Raw genomic sequence first — 18,056 nt, forward strand, 5'->3', positions numbered from 1 at the left:
CAATTCTGAATGTCTAGTCATAACTGTCTTTTTTAAGACATTCTTAGTTTTGTATTTATTTTTGTTGCAATGTAGTTTTTACATTTACTCACTTTACTAAGTGCTTTGCCAAATTTCGAATGGACCGGATTTGATAGCCAGATTTCTTCTGAATGTTGGATTAACAAGTGTTAGTAGTAAGTGAGCAAAAAGACCCACTAATTTATGTTTTCTTTCTTTCTTTTTTTTTTGTATTACAGGATTTTCATTGTACTTGGAAAAACCTTGAAAGTCCTTGAATTTTGTTTTTAAAAAAATGAGGGCACCTAAAAGTCCTTAAATTCTGTGATAGGGTCATTAAAAAGTTTTTGATTTTCCCAGAGTAATTTTTAAAATAATATTTCCTTCAAAAAAAGTAACCTTAAGCGAAATGATAGGCCTTCCCTTCATTTCACAGTTTTCTTATTGAAGGTCAGCTAAGTCTATCTATTTTTCTAGTTTGATCTACTTTTTAAAAAGCCCTTATCCTTATCTACCCCTCTCATATGATTGGATTACAAAATACAAGTACGGTAAAACCAATAGTGAAAAGAAACCATGTCTAGTATTAGCCTTGTTTTAACCACGTGTAGCACACTAACTAACAGTGATTTTTGAAACTTTTTATGTTGTGTTAAAATAAAAGTTTGATTCCAAATCATAGAGAATGGGAGGGGCTTACCTAAATTCCAATGATCAAAATCTGGCATTTCATGCTATATGCAATTTATAATGCTTAGCAGATATGAATTGGTAAAGAAATTTGAACTAACACAATTTTTGAAAAGCTCTAATGAGTAAATTTTTGAAAGTAAAATGGAAATATATAATTTTTCCCACCTACATACAACCTTGAAAAATTTGATTTTAGGTCATTGAAAGTCCTTGAACTTGAAATCATAAATTGCGTGGAAACCCTGATAGTTCTATTTCATTTTATAACCGTAATCAAGCTTAATTTTTTTTAACAAAAAGTATCTTGGAAAATCAATTTAGTGGACTTTATATGTTTTCATCTGTTTTATAGTGTTATGCTGTGTTAGCGGAAAATGTGCCTTATAACAAGTTAAGGAATGAAATACTTTTTAAGTATCTTATGCAAATAAAAGGATTCTTGTTCCATAAAGGTTAGTCGTTTTTTAAATTTGATGTGTTATTCTTATGTTAATAATATGGCCCAGATGAAGTTTTGCTTTATAACTCATTTTGTCAACATGTGAATTCGAATTTAAAAAAATTCTTTAAGATAAATGTTGATAAAATTTAACTTTATTAAAATGTCGGTTTACAACAATGTAAATATGGTTTAATGTCACGAGGATATAATGTGCATATCTTTTATTTATTTACTAGCTGAATATCTGTCCTCCATATATGGAAAAAAAAATTTAAACTATCAATAAATTGGTACTGAACAAAGCCACAAAATCATGCAGTAAACTAAGCGACATGTTGTAAAAACACAATAAATTTTTTTTTATATAATTCCAATTTTTTTATTTATCATTAATTTTTGTTTTTGCTGAGGTTGCATTGTGTTATTAGATTTTATTTTATATTTAATAACCGTCGTTAAATAGCCGACCAAATTTTGGGTTCACTACTACTAATGTTCAACTTTGTTATCTTGTAATTTTGAACTTAATCCAGAAGACAAGGGAACTCCTGGATCAAATATTGGGAGAAATTTGCCTTTGTGGAAGACTTTTTAATGTATATTTAGTAACATGTATATTTAGTAACATGTATATTTAGTAACATGTATATTTAGTAACATGTATATTTGTTAATTTTAAGTTTCTTGCAGAAATATATTAGTTTTAGAGAGGAATGTTGCAGAAAGCCCGAAAAAATTCTGCCATAGGGCTCAAAAAACTTGGATGAATGAAACAACATTTTTTTTTTCTATTTCAAAAATACAATGCCTAATCTAATCTTAATAATTGCATTTCTGATAAATTAAAATTTTCAGCTTTAAAATTTAGATCAGTGGTTTCTGTTCCTGATATTATTTATTGCAGCACCTTTTCATAGAATTTATTATTTTTTATTGATAAATTTAATTCATAGCATTTATTATTTTGTTTTGATCAGTTCAGTCAACAGCATTTATTATTGGATTTAATTTTATTTTCATTTAGTTATATTTTATGACATATCTTATTTTTCAAAGTAAAGCAATGACAAAAGAGACATCTTAAACTTCTGCTGTTGTAAATAATTCAAATATGTCTTCATTTAATATTAATATTCAGCCTTTTAATGGTGACTTTAATGAGGTATTATTCTTCATTGAACAAAGTTATGACTTAAGTAATTAGTCTGATCTTATAGCTTTTGTATACTTAAAGCTTAGATTAACTGGTCCTGCAAAAGATGTGTTTGCTAATTTAAAAATTTTACTTCTTATCAGGATATTTATATTTTATAACCATCTTTGAACAACTGACCAAATTTTCAGTTTGTGACTACCAATGTTCAACTCCGTATCCTTGTAATTGTACCCTTGCGTTTTTTTAAATCTCATTGATGTCACAGTATTATATAAAACCCTCCCTCCTAGTAACTGCATTGTAAAAGTTCAGCTTATTTATTTTTGTCCACTTTCATGCCTGAATTTTGTTCCATTTTATTTATTTTATTTTATAACCCTCATTGAACAGCCGACCCAATGTTTGGGTTTACAACTACTAATGTTTAACTTTGTATCCTTGTAATTTTGAACCCAGTCCAGAAGACAAGGGAACTGTTGAATCAAGTATTCAGAGAAAGTTGCCTTCATGGAGGACTTTTTAATGGAACTAACTCATATTTGCGTTACATGGAGAGGAAAACCTTCCATGGTTAGCCTGACGGCAAGGGGACTCTAACCCATGATCCAGCTGCCACTGAGGATATTTTTACGTCAGCACTATGGTTCTTTGCAAACCAACTGTGAAATTCCAATAAACCAGCCCTTTCCGGGATTGGAACCTGGTTCACCTCATTAGAAGGCAAGTGCGCTATCCCCTGAGCTATCAAAGCTCTTATCAGGATACTTGTCAGAAACTTATCTCATTTTTTTCTACAGTTGAATGCAAATCTTCTAATTTATTATCACTACAAAATGTACATCTCTTACCTGGTGAAAGAGTTAAAAATTTGTATCACATAATAAAAATAATTGCTTCTAAAATTTATACTGATGCTTTGGATTCTAAATCATTTAATCAGATCAAGTTTTTACAATGCTCTTAGTATGCTTTTCTCTTTGTCGCATGGCATACAACGGCTACAAAGTGGTTGATAACAGTATGAAAATTATGTTTTTTATCAAACAATTCATTTCATTGGTGTACAGGGGCTTTTTATTTAGTCATTTTTAGCACATAAGTAAAAGGAATAAAATAGGCTGAATAAAGAACTGTTTGAATTTTTATCACAAAAAAATAATTCTTTATTCTTGAATTTGATTACTTTATTTTGAATTTTAAAGTTTGATGAGAAATATTTAAACATTATGTATGAATAGAACACTTGTGGGAATTTACAAATTTTGCTTTTTCTTTTATCATAGAATAATTTCACCAAAATATTAAATAAATAATACGTTATTGGTTGGATGCAAATTTCAGGTTTCAAAAATTATTACTTGTTTTCCTCGTGGCAGAATCACGGCGATATTATTACAGAACATTAGAGTTCTCACAAAAAGATTTTTCCTTTGGAAAGAAAAAAATTTTGGCTTTCTTTTCTGTAAAAATTTACAAGTCAAATTTGAATTGCACATTTATTTAAATAATTACTTTTTGACGTACACAATTTATGCTGATAGTATCTTCAGCAGTTATCGATATTGATTTTTACATGGTTTTGAAATGTACCGATATGATATGAAAAATTAGAATCGCGCATTTGAGTATTTACTTTTTAAGACAATATTATAGATTTTTTTGGCAGTTATTGCTTTTGATTTCTTCATAGTTTTTAAATATATACTTTTTACAAACATACTTTTTATGTGATATTATTTATTACAACAATCTAATCTTGAAACAAAATACACATTTGAGTAACCCTTTTTTTTGAAGAGTCCGATTCGCATGATTTCGTCATCAATCTGTTTTTCGGTGCTGTGGATTTCATGATTTTTAATTATTTTTTCTAATGTGATGATTATTTACAAAATGCAATGAAGGAAATAATTAATATGTTTCCCCCCTCCCAAGAAAATCAGAGAATATCACCCAGAATATTAGAATCAAAAACGTATTACATAGTCAATGAAAAAAATTATATTGTTTTGGTAAACACAGCATTTTGTTACCTTAAATTAGTAACATACATATTTGTTATTATTGAAAGTATGTTGAGAAAGGTATTAGTGCTAGAGAATTTGGTCTCAGAAAAAATTCTTTCACAGTTCTGTTTTTTAAAAGTCTTGACTTTTTTACAGAATCCTTAGATTTTGCAGAACACCTTTTGGGAACATTTTTTTTCAACGCAGCTTGTAAACAGACTTAACTAATTCAAAGCAATTCACTGGACTGTAAACAAACTCTAATTTAGTTATAAAAAGTTGTTTCTCTAAATAACTTTTGTTCTAATGACCAGATTTTTACTGATTAAATGCCAATCTTAAGGATTTACTTCAAATAAGCTGTTGCTAATAAATAACTAATTTTTTGAAATCAGTTACTGTTTCTGACACATTTGTATTTTTGTTCATGAAAATATGAAAGGTACCTGCAATAGTTTAATCTGGCGGTGGAAAGAACAAACCCTTTTATGTAAATTCAACTTTTTGCCTATTTAGCAGTACCTAAAGAATTTTTTAAATAAACCAAAAACTTATTCACAAAATTTTAAATTTCTGTTATTCTAGGACCCGTACAAATAAAAAATTTTAATATTATTTTTTATTATTATAGTTAATAATGTTCAAAAAAATTTGACTGTAAGATATGCAAATTCTTTTCAACTTATTTTAAGTAATTAAGTTTATAAAAAGTCTTGTAAAAATAATATAAATAGCAAAATACAAATAGTTTTTGACTTCAAAAAGACCTATTTTTCAAGAACTGTTTGTCCAAACTTTATATTTTGTGATTTGCACAAGTATAAAATAATTAGTTTAACCTTTTTTCCTTCAAATAATAAATACATTTTAATAATTACTTACTGTATCTTCAAATAAACTATAATTGTGCTTTTCCAAAACTTTAGCAAAAAGGAAGGACTTTCCACCTACTGACTTCTTCAAACTGACAGAACCCTCTATTTCTAAATCTCAGAGAAGATTCTGTAATTTAATTTATCTTATTAACCAGCCTTTTCAGTAATCCTGTATTGTATGTGTTATTAATTACATACAACACTCTTTAAACATGATGTGTAGCATTTTTAAAAGGTGCAGCTTAAAGGTGCTTATTTTCGATTTTCGCTATTTGAAAGTGCTTTTTTCATTGGGTGTTTTCAAAAAGTCTTTAGTTTTTCCTTTTCCAAAATGAAATTTTTTTCTTTACCCTGTCAATTTTCACCACATATTATGCAAAAGCTTTCTTTTCACATTGTTCTGTTCAACGTCTTCACAATTCCTTCAACCATAATCTGCTTTGACGTACCATCCGTCCATAGCATATGAAAGCACCAATCAGTTTGCATGTTTGATGAAATACTTGCCTGTTTGATGAAATACCTGTGAGTCTGTATGTGCGCCTACTGAGCTGGTTTTGGTGAGATTATTGCACTACCATGTGCAACTCTGTTGCATTTTGCAAGATATTCTCTATTTCAGACTTAATTTCCCTCCCTCTGATATCGAGTCGAAAACTCTCTTGATCATTTTATAATGGCTAATATAATCAAGAAAAGAGTTCTTTGTCAGAAACTAGTTACTTTATCATGATCATGTAAAGTCTTTGAAAATTATTTTGCAATTTGTTAATGTATATAGTGCTTAAAAATATTTTTTGAGTGCTTAAAAGTACTTAAAAGGTGCTTATTTTTTGTTGAAAGATTTGGCTATGCAACCTGTTTAACTTAACATGGAACAAAACTTTAATCATACAATGGTGTAGCTAAACAAGAAAGATAAAAGAAGTAAATTAAACATATTAATGCAGGTTATGCACTTGCATCTGGTCTTAAAAACAGAATTATTAAGTTTATTTCATAATAGTTTGTTAAAATGATGGTTGACTATTAATGCTTGTAACTAACTGCGCAGATCAATGACGCTAAAATGGCTATTATCACACAAAAGATGCCTCGACCCATCACTCTATATGTTTTTACGCCTTAATATTTACTTATTTCCAGGTATTATTTGTAAACATTGAGTTTTGTCTTTTAATGTGTTGCATCTATTTTTTTCTAATTATTTTATATAAAAGTCAGTTTGCCTTGCAGATGTTCATTACTGGAGATTCTTAGTCAAATCTAAATGTAAAATGAAATATTGTGTATTTTTTATTAACGAAAACAAAAAGAAATGTTTCATTTTGCAGATGTCCAAGTACAAGTAGCTGCTTTGGCAGTATTTATAAGCATTTTAAATTCTGATCAAACACCTGAAGAGTTTGAAAGTCTAATGCTTTCATCTGACTTTGATAGAGAGAACGATACACCTTGGATTGTGGATGTTTGTAAACAAATAATTTACCATGATGAACACATGCCTCTCAGAATACAATCCTTGCAGGTTTTATGCAGTATGACCAAAAAATATTTTCCTAAATCAAGGTATTTATTCTTATTTTATGTTTGGTTTTCATAATCTTCCTTTCATTTTAATGGCTGTTTCAATAGTTGTAGTGGTAAATTTAGCAATCAAGAATTTTTTTTTTTATGTAAGAATGTAAGCAGATTGTTTACTGTTATATTTTGTAATTAAAACATGGCAGATTTACTGTCTCCCTCATTCATTTCCTCCTTCTTCTTCTTTTTTTTTTTTTTTGTAGATAAAACATTACTTACAAACACATAAACTGTTTAGAATTGATAGTAATCTCTCAGTTTTTCAGTGCCACATTAGATAATGCTGACCTTCAAAAATTAAGGTAATATTAGTGTAATCTGTTTGCAAAATGAAAATAATTCCACTTGTTTGCAAATTGAATCTGAACCTTATCTCCTTGGCAGAATCATGATGACATTGTCGCAGCACATTACATGGTTTTTGCAGAGAGATTTTTCCTTTGGGAAATAAAAATGTTTGGTTTTCTTTCCTTCATAAATTTTCAAATGATTTTTTTTGTCTCTGCAGAATTATATTCAGATGATGTCTTTCTCATGTATCGGATCTGATAGAAAAGCTCGTAACTTTTCTGTTCTCATTTGAGAATATGAAAAATCAACAATGACTAGAATTCAAGCTAGAATTTCAAATAAATAATTTTAAAAAATCCAAAATCCCGAAAGTTTAATTTATAGAAATCATGTTCTTTCTTTCATTTTTTTAAAACATCATATTAATAAAATATGACTGTGAGAGGAGATTAAGTTACCAATTCAGATTTGTAGCAAAGCAATTAATCAATGCTATACATTTGTTCCTCATATTTTTTTTTTTTTAAATTTGCTTGAAATAAAATCGACCCAATGTTTTTAATATATTATGCACATGAAAATTCTAAATCGCTCATTTGAAACTTCACTTAATCATTGCTCACAACTCGTGCCATTCCAGCATAAATGTATGTAGTGTTTTGATCATTCTTTTCGACAATTATTGCTAAAAATTTTTGCTTTTTTTTTAAATTTTGATGTATTTTACAACTTCATTATTATTGATATTCTTGTGTTTTTTTTTTTAAATATATATATATATCGATATTATTATGGCACATGAAGTTTGAATCGCAGATCCCAAAAATCACTCTTTGACACACTCGGTTTGCACCAATATCACTGTTAATCCATGCAGTGTTTCAATTGTTCCTTCGATAATTATTGTTTCAAATTTTCTTATCTTTTAAAACAGAGAAAAAATCGATGTTTTCTTATACACTTATTTACATTTATTTTTACACTTATTTACTTTCACATATTTTGTTACACTCATTTATATTTAATGTGATGATTTTTAAATTTTATGTAAAAATATACTGCAAGAAAATAATGCCTAATAAACACAAATCTATAACTACAAATATTCGTTACGCATTCTCAATTCTTAATAGTATGAATTTTTAAAGAGAAAATTTGCAAATAATCAAAATTTTACCCAGCGGTTATCAAAAATATGTATACAAATTATTAATGAGATAATTCTAGATTTAAATTTTATAATTATCACACAGATTAAACTTCCTAAAAAAAAGTAAGAAAAAATAGTTATTTTTGTTAATGACAAAAATCTATCACTCTACAGGTAACACACTCAGTTTGTGAATAGATCTCTTAGTTTCACTATTCGATGTTTTTAACTTCATTACTCTCACATTATTGTTGGGACCTGGAAGGAGCATTATAACTCTACCCTGTCTCTACTTAAGAGCTGGTGCATTGTCATCCTTTATAATGACAAGATCGTCGATTTTGGCAGTATTTGGAGATGAGCGTCTCCACTTTCGTCGATTTTGGAGTTGGGATATATAGTCTAAGGACCACTTTTTCCAAAATGATTGAGACAACTGACACACCATCTTCCACCTCTCGTTGAGACTTGACTTTTCATTGGTCATTACTGGTTCTGGGATTATTTTCAACGAATGACCAACTAGAAATGTCCTGGAGTAAAGGCATCACAATTATCTCGATCCTCTGCCATTGGCACAAGGGGTCGGGAGATTAGATAGACTTCAATTTCTGCTAAATAGGTGGAAAAATTCTCATACATGAGAAGTTGCTGACCATTCACCCGTTTCATATGAAACTTCATGAACTTAACAGTAGCCTCTCACAACCCACCGAAATGGGGTGTTGAGGGTGGGTTAAAATGCCAGTCTATACCTTAATTTGTTAAAAATTGGCAAACTGGGGCAGATCTCCACAACTGCAGATTTTTATTTGCACAGAAAAAATTTTTGACGCAGTCTCTATAAAGTTCGTCTGGTTTTCCTCTTCGGGAAATAAAACGTTTTAAGGTAGCTACAAAAGAATTTGCTGTTAGTTCTCTTACCACTTCCAGGTGAACTGCCTTTGTTATGAAGCAGATAAAGATGCAAATATAAGTCTTTAATGGACGTACACAACGACCCTTTTTAGGTTTGATTTTAACAGAACCGGCCATGTCTACTCCAGTTTTTGAAAAAACCTTACCTGGATTTACTCTGGCTATTGGGAGGTTTCCCACCATTCGAACACACATGTCCTTTCGCAATTTACAACAGGTGATGCAGTTCTGTGTTGTTCACTTAATTACTGTTCTAGCATTGATTATCCAGTATTTTCTCCTTATTTCAGAAGATAAGAACTGCAAACCACCATGGAGATAGTTACGACTTTGGAAGGATAATTGGATGATTGGCACTGTCTGTTATTTCCGCATTTCAAAGTCATCCCCCCACTCTCAGAATTCCACCATCATCTAGAATTGGATTCAGGGAGGAGATCTTATTTTGGTACTTTGATACTTACTTTTTCATTTTCACTGAGGATCTCACATTATGTTTGAATCGTAAGCACCAAGGAATTACTCTCAGCAAATTCATCCATGAAGAATACTTTGACAACAATTCCTCTATTTCCCAATTGGTCTCCACTGCACAACATACAACTGTTTTCTTCCTTTCTACATCAATTTCTCTATCCAGAATCTCTTATTTCTCTTATTTAGATCAACGCTCCCTGTCCAAGTAACTCGAACCTTCCCATCAAAGACTCTTTTTCATCAAATTTTGCACTGAGGTCCCTCTAATCTGCAGGCTTCTTACTACCTTTTCAATGATGCCAAAACTTTGAATTCGACTTATCTTGCACTTCCCTGACCCTATTACAAACAAATTGTTTCCAACGTTCAGCGCTTCCTCTGATCCAATGCAATACAATGGAAGAGTCCGTCCAAAATACATATTCAGCAATCATATCCCCAAAAATACCATTAAGATACTTTCCTACTCGAGCTCCTATAACTGTCGTCATCAACTCTAAATGTGGCAAAATTAACTTCTTTTAGGGGGAAACACTATTCTTAGACATCAAGAATGCCACTACGATTTTTCCCTCATTACTGACATACCGAACATAAGAAAACGTCCCATATGCATATATATGTACCTCTACTCTTTGACTTTCTGAATTTCCACATGACAAAAGCGAATACCTTGGGAAAACTATGTCCTTTAAGTACTTAACCTCTGAACACCATTCAGTCCATTTTATTTTCAAATCCACTGCCAACTCTTTGTCCCAATCAAAACCTCTTTTCCATATCTCCTGCAACAGACACTTGATCTTAGAAACAAACAGACCAACAATACCAACCGGATAGAACACCATTGCAGCAACATGCAACACAAACCTTTTGGTATTTGCCGAATTATTCAATTGTTTCAATAACAGGGAAGTTTCCAACGACAGATTATCTCCTATAGGGTTCCAATTCAAACCTAAAACTTTCAAACTACCACAGGAACTCTCACTAACATCACTAATACCCTTTTCTATCCACAAAGACTTTAATTCTTCCGAATTAGAATTTAGCTTTCTTAAATTCCTTCCCACTTCTCCCAAAATATGAACAGCTTCAGTCGATAAATCAAACGCCTCCTCAACATCATCAGCAACAAAATAAAGATCGCCTGCATAAAGTGAAGTGTACAACATTTCAACACATGCATTTTCAATATACTGTTTAATGTGCTTTTTAATTGTTGCATTAAGAATAAACGGAGATGATGTACAACAGAAAGGAAGGCGAGTCATTCGCAAAATTCTGAAGCTGTTACTTGAATTATCTAAAAGCCATAAAAATTTTAAAAATTTCCTATCCTTTTCAGTAATGCCTATCATGAGGAAAGCTTTTTCAATATCTGCACTGAACGCTACTTTAAATTTTTAAGAATAATGTCTAACACATAAGGATTTAAATTTGGCCCAATTTCTGAATAATCATTTAAAAATAAATTTTGCTTAGTTTTTGAGCTACAGTTAGAAACTCACACTTTATTAGTTTTTTTTTTTATCATTTCGCATAGCTGTTCTGTGAGGCATAAAATATTCCTCATTATCTCTAGTACATTCCTCGACTATTCCCTTGTTTTGTTTCTCTTGTATCGTAAGTTAATATTCCTTCACAACCCAGTCATTCTTCTCAAAATTAGTTTTTAAATTATCGAATCTCTTTTTTACTAACCAAAAATTATTTGCAAGATCTTTAGGTGACATTTTCCATAATAATAAAGTTACGTACCTGCCCTTAACAAACTGAAAATTATTTTTGAATTTGTTTATTAAATGCTTATCCTCAATAGCTATCTCATTTTCATCTCGAATGCCTAGCAATTCTAAATCCCACTGTACCTAAACATCCGTAACTGACCTTAAATTTGTAGAAGTAACACGGTTCGACATCTTTTTATTTTCCTCCTGAATTCCCTGTAACGTAAAACCGAATATAGTGGAAATACAATATAAAGATTTATTTATTTTCTCTGCTTTAGAATAATCAACAATCTCGAAAAACATAACAGCCCCAATTAAAATATCCAAACCTTCATTGAAATTCAAACATGCATCTGCTGAAACGAAACCTTTCGCTATTAAATCATTCTGGATTCGTGTATCTGGAATCGTAATTGTGACTGTAATTAACGCTTCAATTTCAACAAAAAGTTTTGGATCATTTCTATTCTTTAATTTTACTCAAGTTACACCATTGCTTTTTTGTTTTGCTATTATGGACCCAAAAGAATAAACAGATAAGTTTTCTTTTCTTATTATTTTTACTCGCAGTTCATTTGCTAAACTTCACGCCATCCAGATTCTTTCGGAACCATTATCACAGAGATTTCTTACTAATTTTTTTTCTTCCAAAACGTGTGACTCTGCTACAAGTTTGCAATAAGACGCTATTTCTCTTTATGGAGGAGTGGCATTGAGCAACCGCATTTTCCGATGAATTGTTATTAAACATTTCATTCTCCAATTTCTCGCATGATAAATAATGATGAGTTCGCCTGTTACATTTTATGCACAGCTCCAATTTCGTTTTTCAGAGTCTAGCAATATGACACTTTGAAAAACAATGGAAACAACAATTTTTTCTTTCTACCACGCTTTGATAGTTGCAAACTTTATCTTCACTAATGTCGCAAGAAATTCACTTTTTTCTGTCGACTGTTGCATTTCTATTGAAATTACTCTTTTTAATAAAATCAGATTTCTTACAAAAATTCTTATTTTCGTTACTAAAACTATTGTTATACTCACATGAATCAGATTTATAAATCGACAGTGTTCTCTCTCTAGAAATTATTTCCCTTTCCAAGTATGAAAACAAATCTTTAAATACCCAATTATTTTCAGGATAATTTCGATTGAATTCTAGAACAATTTACCTCGGAATTCTTTCTATTAGAATAGGACTTAATAAATTACCTTAAGTTTTGATCTCTGTTCCTAACGACTCTAAATTTCTCTTTTGTGAATTAGCACAATCAAATAATTTTCTTAAGCCAAATAAATCATTTACATTTCTAATAAAAGGTAATTTTAACAACTGATTGAGATAAGCTTGGATTAACGAGTTTTTATTACCAAATTAATTCTTCAAAAGATTTAAAGCAATATCGTTGTTTACATCCGTTGAAGCAAAACCGGGTCATTCCATGTCAGTTCATCCAGCCATGGCACCCACCATCTCAGATTTTGAAGAAAATTTGAACACTTAAAAAATTTCTTGTACTGATTTCAAAAATATCAATTATATTTAAATCGGTTAAGGGGTTAAAAAGTTATAAGCATTTATATTTTTGCCAAAATTGCGCATTTGCCGCCATTTTGATTCGTACATCAAAGGCTATTAATGATTGTAACTCACCTTATATTTGTCATAGAGCAATAATTTTTTAAAAATTTTGTTCAGAATAAAGTAATCTGTCATTTAAACACTTTTTTTTTTTGCAAATAAGTATCGTACTTATTTAGTAAATGAGTCTGTTTTGCAGTTTTTTGATCAACGGAGTTGAGTAACTTCAGGAGATGATTTCTGGCAACTTGCCCCCTTCAATTTCAAAAATATTTTATTCAAAGATAGTTGAAAGTGCAAACTAACATCTGATATAAAATTTTTGATGGGCGGTTCACACACATTTTTAAAAAAAATATTTTTCTTATGAATTATTATGCATTAAAAGTATTGGTAGTTTGATGATTTATAGTCCTTAATTGTAACTAGAGTATAATAAAATGATATAAAAAATGTGAATGGTGGAAAAATATGTAAAATAAAGTTAAATTATTTTTTTTTCCTTCTTTCCTTGAGCCCCCACCCCCTTAAAAAAGAAAAGAAGAACAGGAAAAATTTGAGAATGAACAAGACAAGCACAATTTCTGCACCAGGAGCACAATTTCTGGCCAGGGATTGCTGAAATTTGTAATTTAGATCTGTATGTTTTAGCCTGATCTACACTTATAGTGTTTTCATTACAGAAAAAAAAAATGAGCGAGAATTTCTCGCCCTTTCTCAAAAACAGGGAGAGATCTCAAAAAGTTAAGTGAGATTCCTAAAAATTAAAAAAATGCGAATAGACTTGGAAAAAAAATATTTCTTTAATTATAATACATTTTTAACATCTTCTAATTTTTAATTATTGGGTTTTGAGTGCTAAATGACCTTGCAACACATGCTGAACAATTCGGAATCACTTAGTAAATTTGTAGCATTGAAAAAAATTTAAACGTCTTACATGAAGAAATCTTACCTTCCGTGAAGAAGCGGTTGCAAAAAAATGTGTTCTGAAAGGTGTTCCGTCATTCGGGGGGTGGGGGGCATTGTGTTCTGCTGTTCGCACTGGTTCTGAACAATACTGGTAAATAGGGAAGCTAGATAACAGGGATCCATGTTGAAAATAATGAAAGATCAAGGAAGAAAAGTGAAACGGATTATATTAAAAAAGGCAGAAGACGAATTTTTTTCCAAAATTCGCTCATTTTGAAATTGATTAATAGAGTGCGCGATCTTCTCGCGTTAATAGTTTTTTAATGCTGGAAAAGAAAAAAATAAGCAAGATTTTCGCGCTGTAGTGAAAACACTGACTTATGACATGAAGGGAGACTTTCTTGGTGTTATTGGAAGAAGAATTAAATAAGTCACAATTTTTTTTTGTATATATATTTCATACTGATACAAGAGATACTCCTTATGTATGAGGTATATAGTTGAACTTTCCTTAAAATCTAAATTGCTCCTTAATGAAATAAGTTCTATATTCTCAGAAGAAAGTTCTAAAATCTTCTGCGAGTTTAAACTGCACTTAAAATCTTTCTAAGTTAATCCAATACTACATAATACTTGGGTTTTCATAATAAAACTTTTTTAAATATCAAATTGATACATTTAAAACTTTTGAAAACTTATTTATTTCTATTCTGTTCTAAATGAATGGAAATACAATTTTATTGATTTGAAAGAAAATAAATTTTACATGACACTCAATTCTGATTGAAACAAACAGAAATGTTCTGGCAGATGATACATTCTGATTAGTCAAATTTCTTTTTTGGGAAGGTAGGGATGAAATGTGCAGGGTTCCCACTCAATTTTTTTTTAAAAATTGAAAGAATTTTCAATGACTTTCAAGGACCTATTCAGTATTATTGTTATATGCTAAAGTACATGTCAATCAGATTTTACAATTACGTAGAAGCAGAAATTGTATATTTTTAAATCACAATGCTTATTTGACAACAACAAAAAAATTATTTATTCAATTTATCCGCTAATAATACAAATGGTTGATAATTACATTACTGTTCCAAATCCCTTAGAATCCCTGTTAAATTCCTTCCAAATTCCTTAATTCCAATTGACAAAAAAAAAAAAAAAAAAAAAAAAAAAAACAATTAACATAGGATATTAGCCAACATTTAAAAACTAGCATCAGTGAAACTTTTCATGAAAAATTTAATAATGAAGTGAATTAGAATTAATGAAACTGAATGAATGTATAATGCATATTACATTAAACAAGCATAGTAAATAAGTGATAAAGCTCGTGTAATTGCACGGTTATTAAAATATAAATACTTATTTTTAATATGTTAGATCAAATTTTAGATTACAGGAAATGTACCGTAAACCGGGGCGAGTCTATATAATTTTTAGTTTGTCAACTTTCAAGTGGTCAAACTTTTGTAAATATTAAAGAAAAAAGGCTTTTAATAGGTGTTTCGGAATCGCTATTTACCCCTCTTTAAAGCTGTGAAATCGATTTTAGAAAATATTGACAGTTACGCTGTTACTGTATATTTTTATAGAACTGCTGACAAATCTCTCGTATGGGGCGAGTCTACCCATTCTACTAAAATGAATGTTAACATTGTAAATAATCAAATTTTACTATTAAATTATTATTTTAGTTGCTATATAGGATATTTATGAAGTAAAATTCATAACTTTATTATATATTTCATTTTTTTATTCATAAAATAACACAAATTGAGTATTTGATCGGTTATCACATTTTGATCACAGTTTTGTTTTTATGATCATTAACATTATAAAATAACATTTTTTTCTGATTATTGTTGATAAAAATAAATAAAAATTAATATAAATTTACAATTAAATAATTAATAAATAATAATAATTAAAGATTATTAACAAAATCGAAATTCAAACATTGGGAATCATGAAAAATCCTTTTCCCATTCTTTTGGGAGGTAATAATAATTTATAAATAATAATTTATTTAACTTGCATTAAATAAAAAAAGTTAATTTTGTAATATAAAAATTTAAAAAATAGGTAAAATAAACATATTTTATATTTACATTTATATTTAACCTATAAATTTTCTTATTAATGATAAATTTATCAATGCAGAATTAAAATAATATACTCAAATTCATTTAAAATGACTTAATTTTAATATAAACAAAGTTCTAAATTATATTATTATGCTTTATTAAAACTAAATACAAATGGGTCGACTCGCCCCGCGAATTCTGGCTTTTTGTTTACAACAGCAAAACTTACATTCTTCTTGTTTTTTTTCATATAAAATTAATGTAATCTTAGTCTTAGATAAGTTTATCACTTAACCAAAGTGAAAATAGTAATAATAATATTATACTTACGGAGCACCAATTAAAAGTTTGCTGATTTTCAATACAAATCTCTCAAAAGACGTTTGAACAGGTCGGTTAAAACGACACCAAATAAATAAAAATGGATCAAACTACTACAGCGCCATCTTCCTTAGAGTCTGAACTAAGTCCTCCGTCGGTAAAAAAATTTTTATTTGCAATTTAAAATAATGAAAATTGAATAAAACTAAAGTGGGTAGACTCGCCCCTGGATGGGTAGACTCGCCCCGGTTTACGGTATATAATTATAGAATCTGTAATTATCTATAGCATAGATAATTTATCAAAATATATCTGTTTCAATTTTAATATCAAAATTTCTATTTTGTTACTTCAGAATATCAGTAATGTATTTTGAACATTATAAAATCTATTGTAGAGCAACATTTCACAGATAACTAAGACTTACCGAGCTTTATTTTCTTTAAAATATGTCCATAAAATGCGAAGCGTGATTTTTAAAATTTTTTGAATGTGTAATTTTTACTAAGCGTAATTTTTAAACCGCATTTATACGAATCTAGACATACTATATGTCAATCAAAATTATAAGAAAGGTGAAGTAAGTCTCGAAGATTGCTTAAATCACGTATCACAATGTGTGATTTGTAAATTTACATTGAATTGTTGTATGTTTCTTAAACCGGAATTATATGAATAGCAAATGATACAAAACGCACGAACTAACAAGACATAAACCACAATGTGAGATACATAAATCACTTTAATGTGAATTCTGTTGGATAATTAGCAAATTGTTTTCATGTGAATAGCGATCATTATGATGCTAATTGCAATTTGTGATTCGAAAGGTGCTTAATATAGAACAGCTATGTGTGATTCTCAAATCATTTTGAATCATCATTCTTAATCAGTTAACACATTGAACATATTTTTAAATCAATTAAACACTATATATCATTCGAAAACTATGACTACAAAACCTAAAATTTGCTAGAAATTTCAGCTTTCAAAACATCAGAGAGATGAACAATAATCTGATCTAAAAAATCTAGGAGAGAAAAGTTTTGCATCTTCTTTATCCCCTTTTCACTTCAAGTATTAAAAATTGCGTCAATCAGAATTTCTGTAATTTTTCTTTGAATTTATTATTTCTTTACTACTTTTTTGTACAAAGTAGTATTTTAATTCCTAAAAAATCAAGTACTTTTCAAGTACCCTATGGCAGAATTCAAGGACTTTTCAGGGCCCTGATTTTTTTCCAGCCAAATTCAAGGACTTTCAAGGTTTCTTAAGTACTGTGGGAACCCTGATGTGTCAATAGTTTTCAGTATTTTTTTTTCTATTCAGAAGTTCTCTTTTTTAAAAATTGGATGTATATAATTATAATAAAAGTCTTACTGAATAAAAAAGGCCTGCAAGTGTTAGAGATGAAATAAAAGCATACAAATTATCGGATAGTCGGTGATATAAAATCATTTCATTTCAATATAATTAAAATAAATAAAAAATAAATTGTTTGAACTCTATCAGTGTTTCAAATGAAATTTTTTAGGAGTACCTCATTACCATAACAATCATTCTGACAAATAAAAGGATAAAATTAACTATAAATATTCATAATTTGGCCTTCAATTTGCATTTCAGAATTAAACAAAATGTTTTACCATTAATAAAACTTGCTGCTATTCCACCTACATAAGACTTTAAATAATTAAATTTATCTACTTTGCTTAAACTGTTATTGTTATGTTTTCGAATTGATTGGAAAATTCTACCCGATGTGCAGGGTTTCCATACTATTTATTTATATACAACTTGGTAAGTTCAACAGTTTTTTATTA

The 18,056-nt window shown here is 29.3% G+C and overlaps 1 protein-coding gene across 4 annotated transcripts in view; it reads left to right on the forward strand.

The window, feature by feature from the left end:
• LOC107449378 (HEAT repeat-containing protein 6) overlaps window positions 1-18,056 on the forward strand; it is a 140,013-nt gene that overhangs the window by 76,474 nt on the left and 45,483 nt on the right. For all 4 annotated transcript variants that reach the window (XM_087156225.1, XM_087156222.1, XM_087156224.1 and 1 more), the window contains 2 exons: window positions 1,046-1,145; window positions 6,507-6,741. In XM_087156225.1, the coding sequence (XP_087012351.1) occupies window positions 1,046-1,145; window positions 6,507-6,741 (335 nt within the window). The remainder of the gene's footprint in view (window positions 1-1,045; window positions 1,146-6,506; window positions 6,742-18,056) is intronic.

Source organism: Parasteatoda tepidariorum, chromosome 12, assembly GCF_982258835.1.
Source record: "Parasteatoda tepidariorum strain Cologne lab strain chromosome 12, Ptep-v5.0, whole genome shotgun sequence".
Classification (NCBI taxonomy): domain Eukaryota; kingdom Metazoa; phylum Arthropoda; class Arachnida; order Araneae; family Theridiidae; genus Parasteatoda; species Parasteatoda tepidariorum.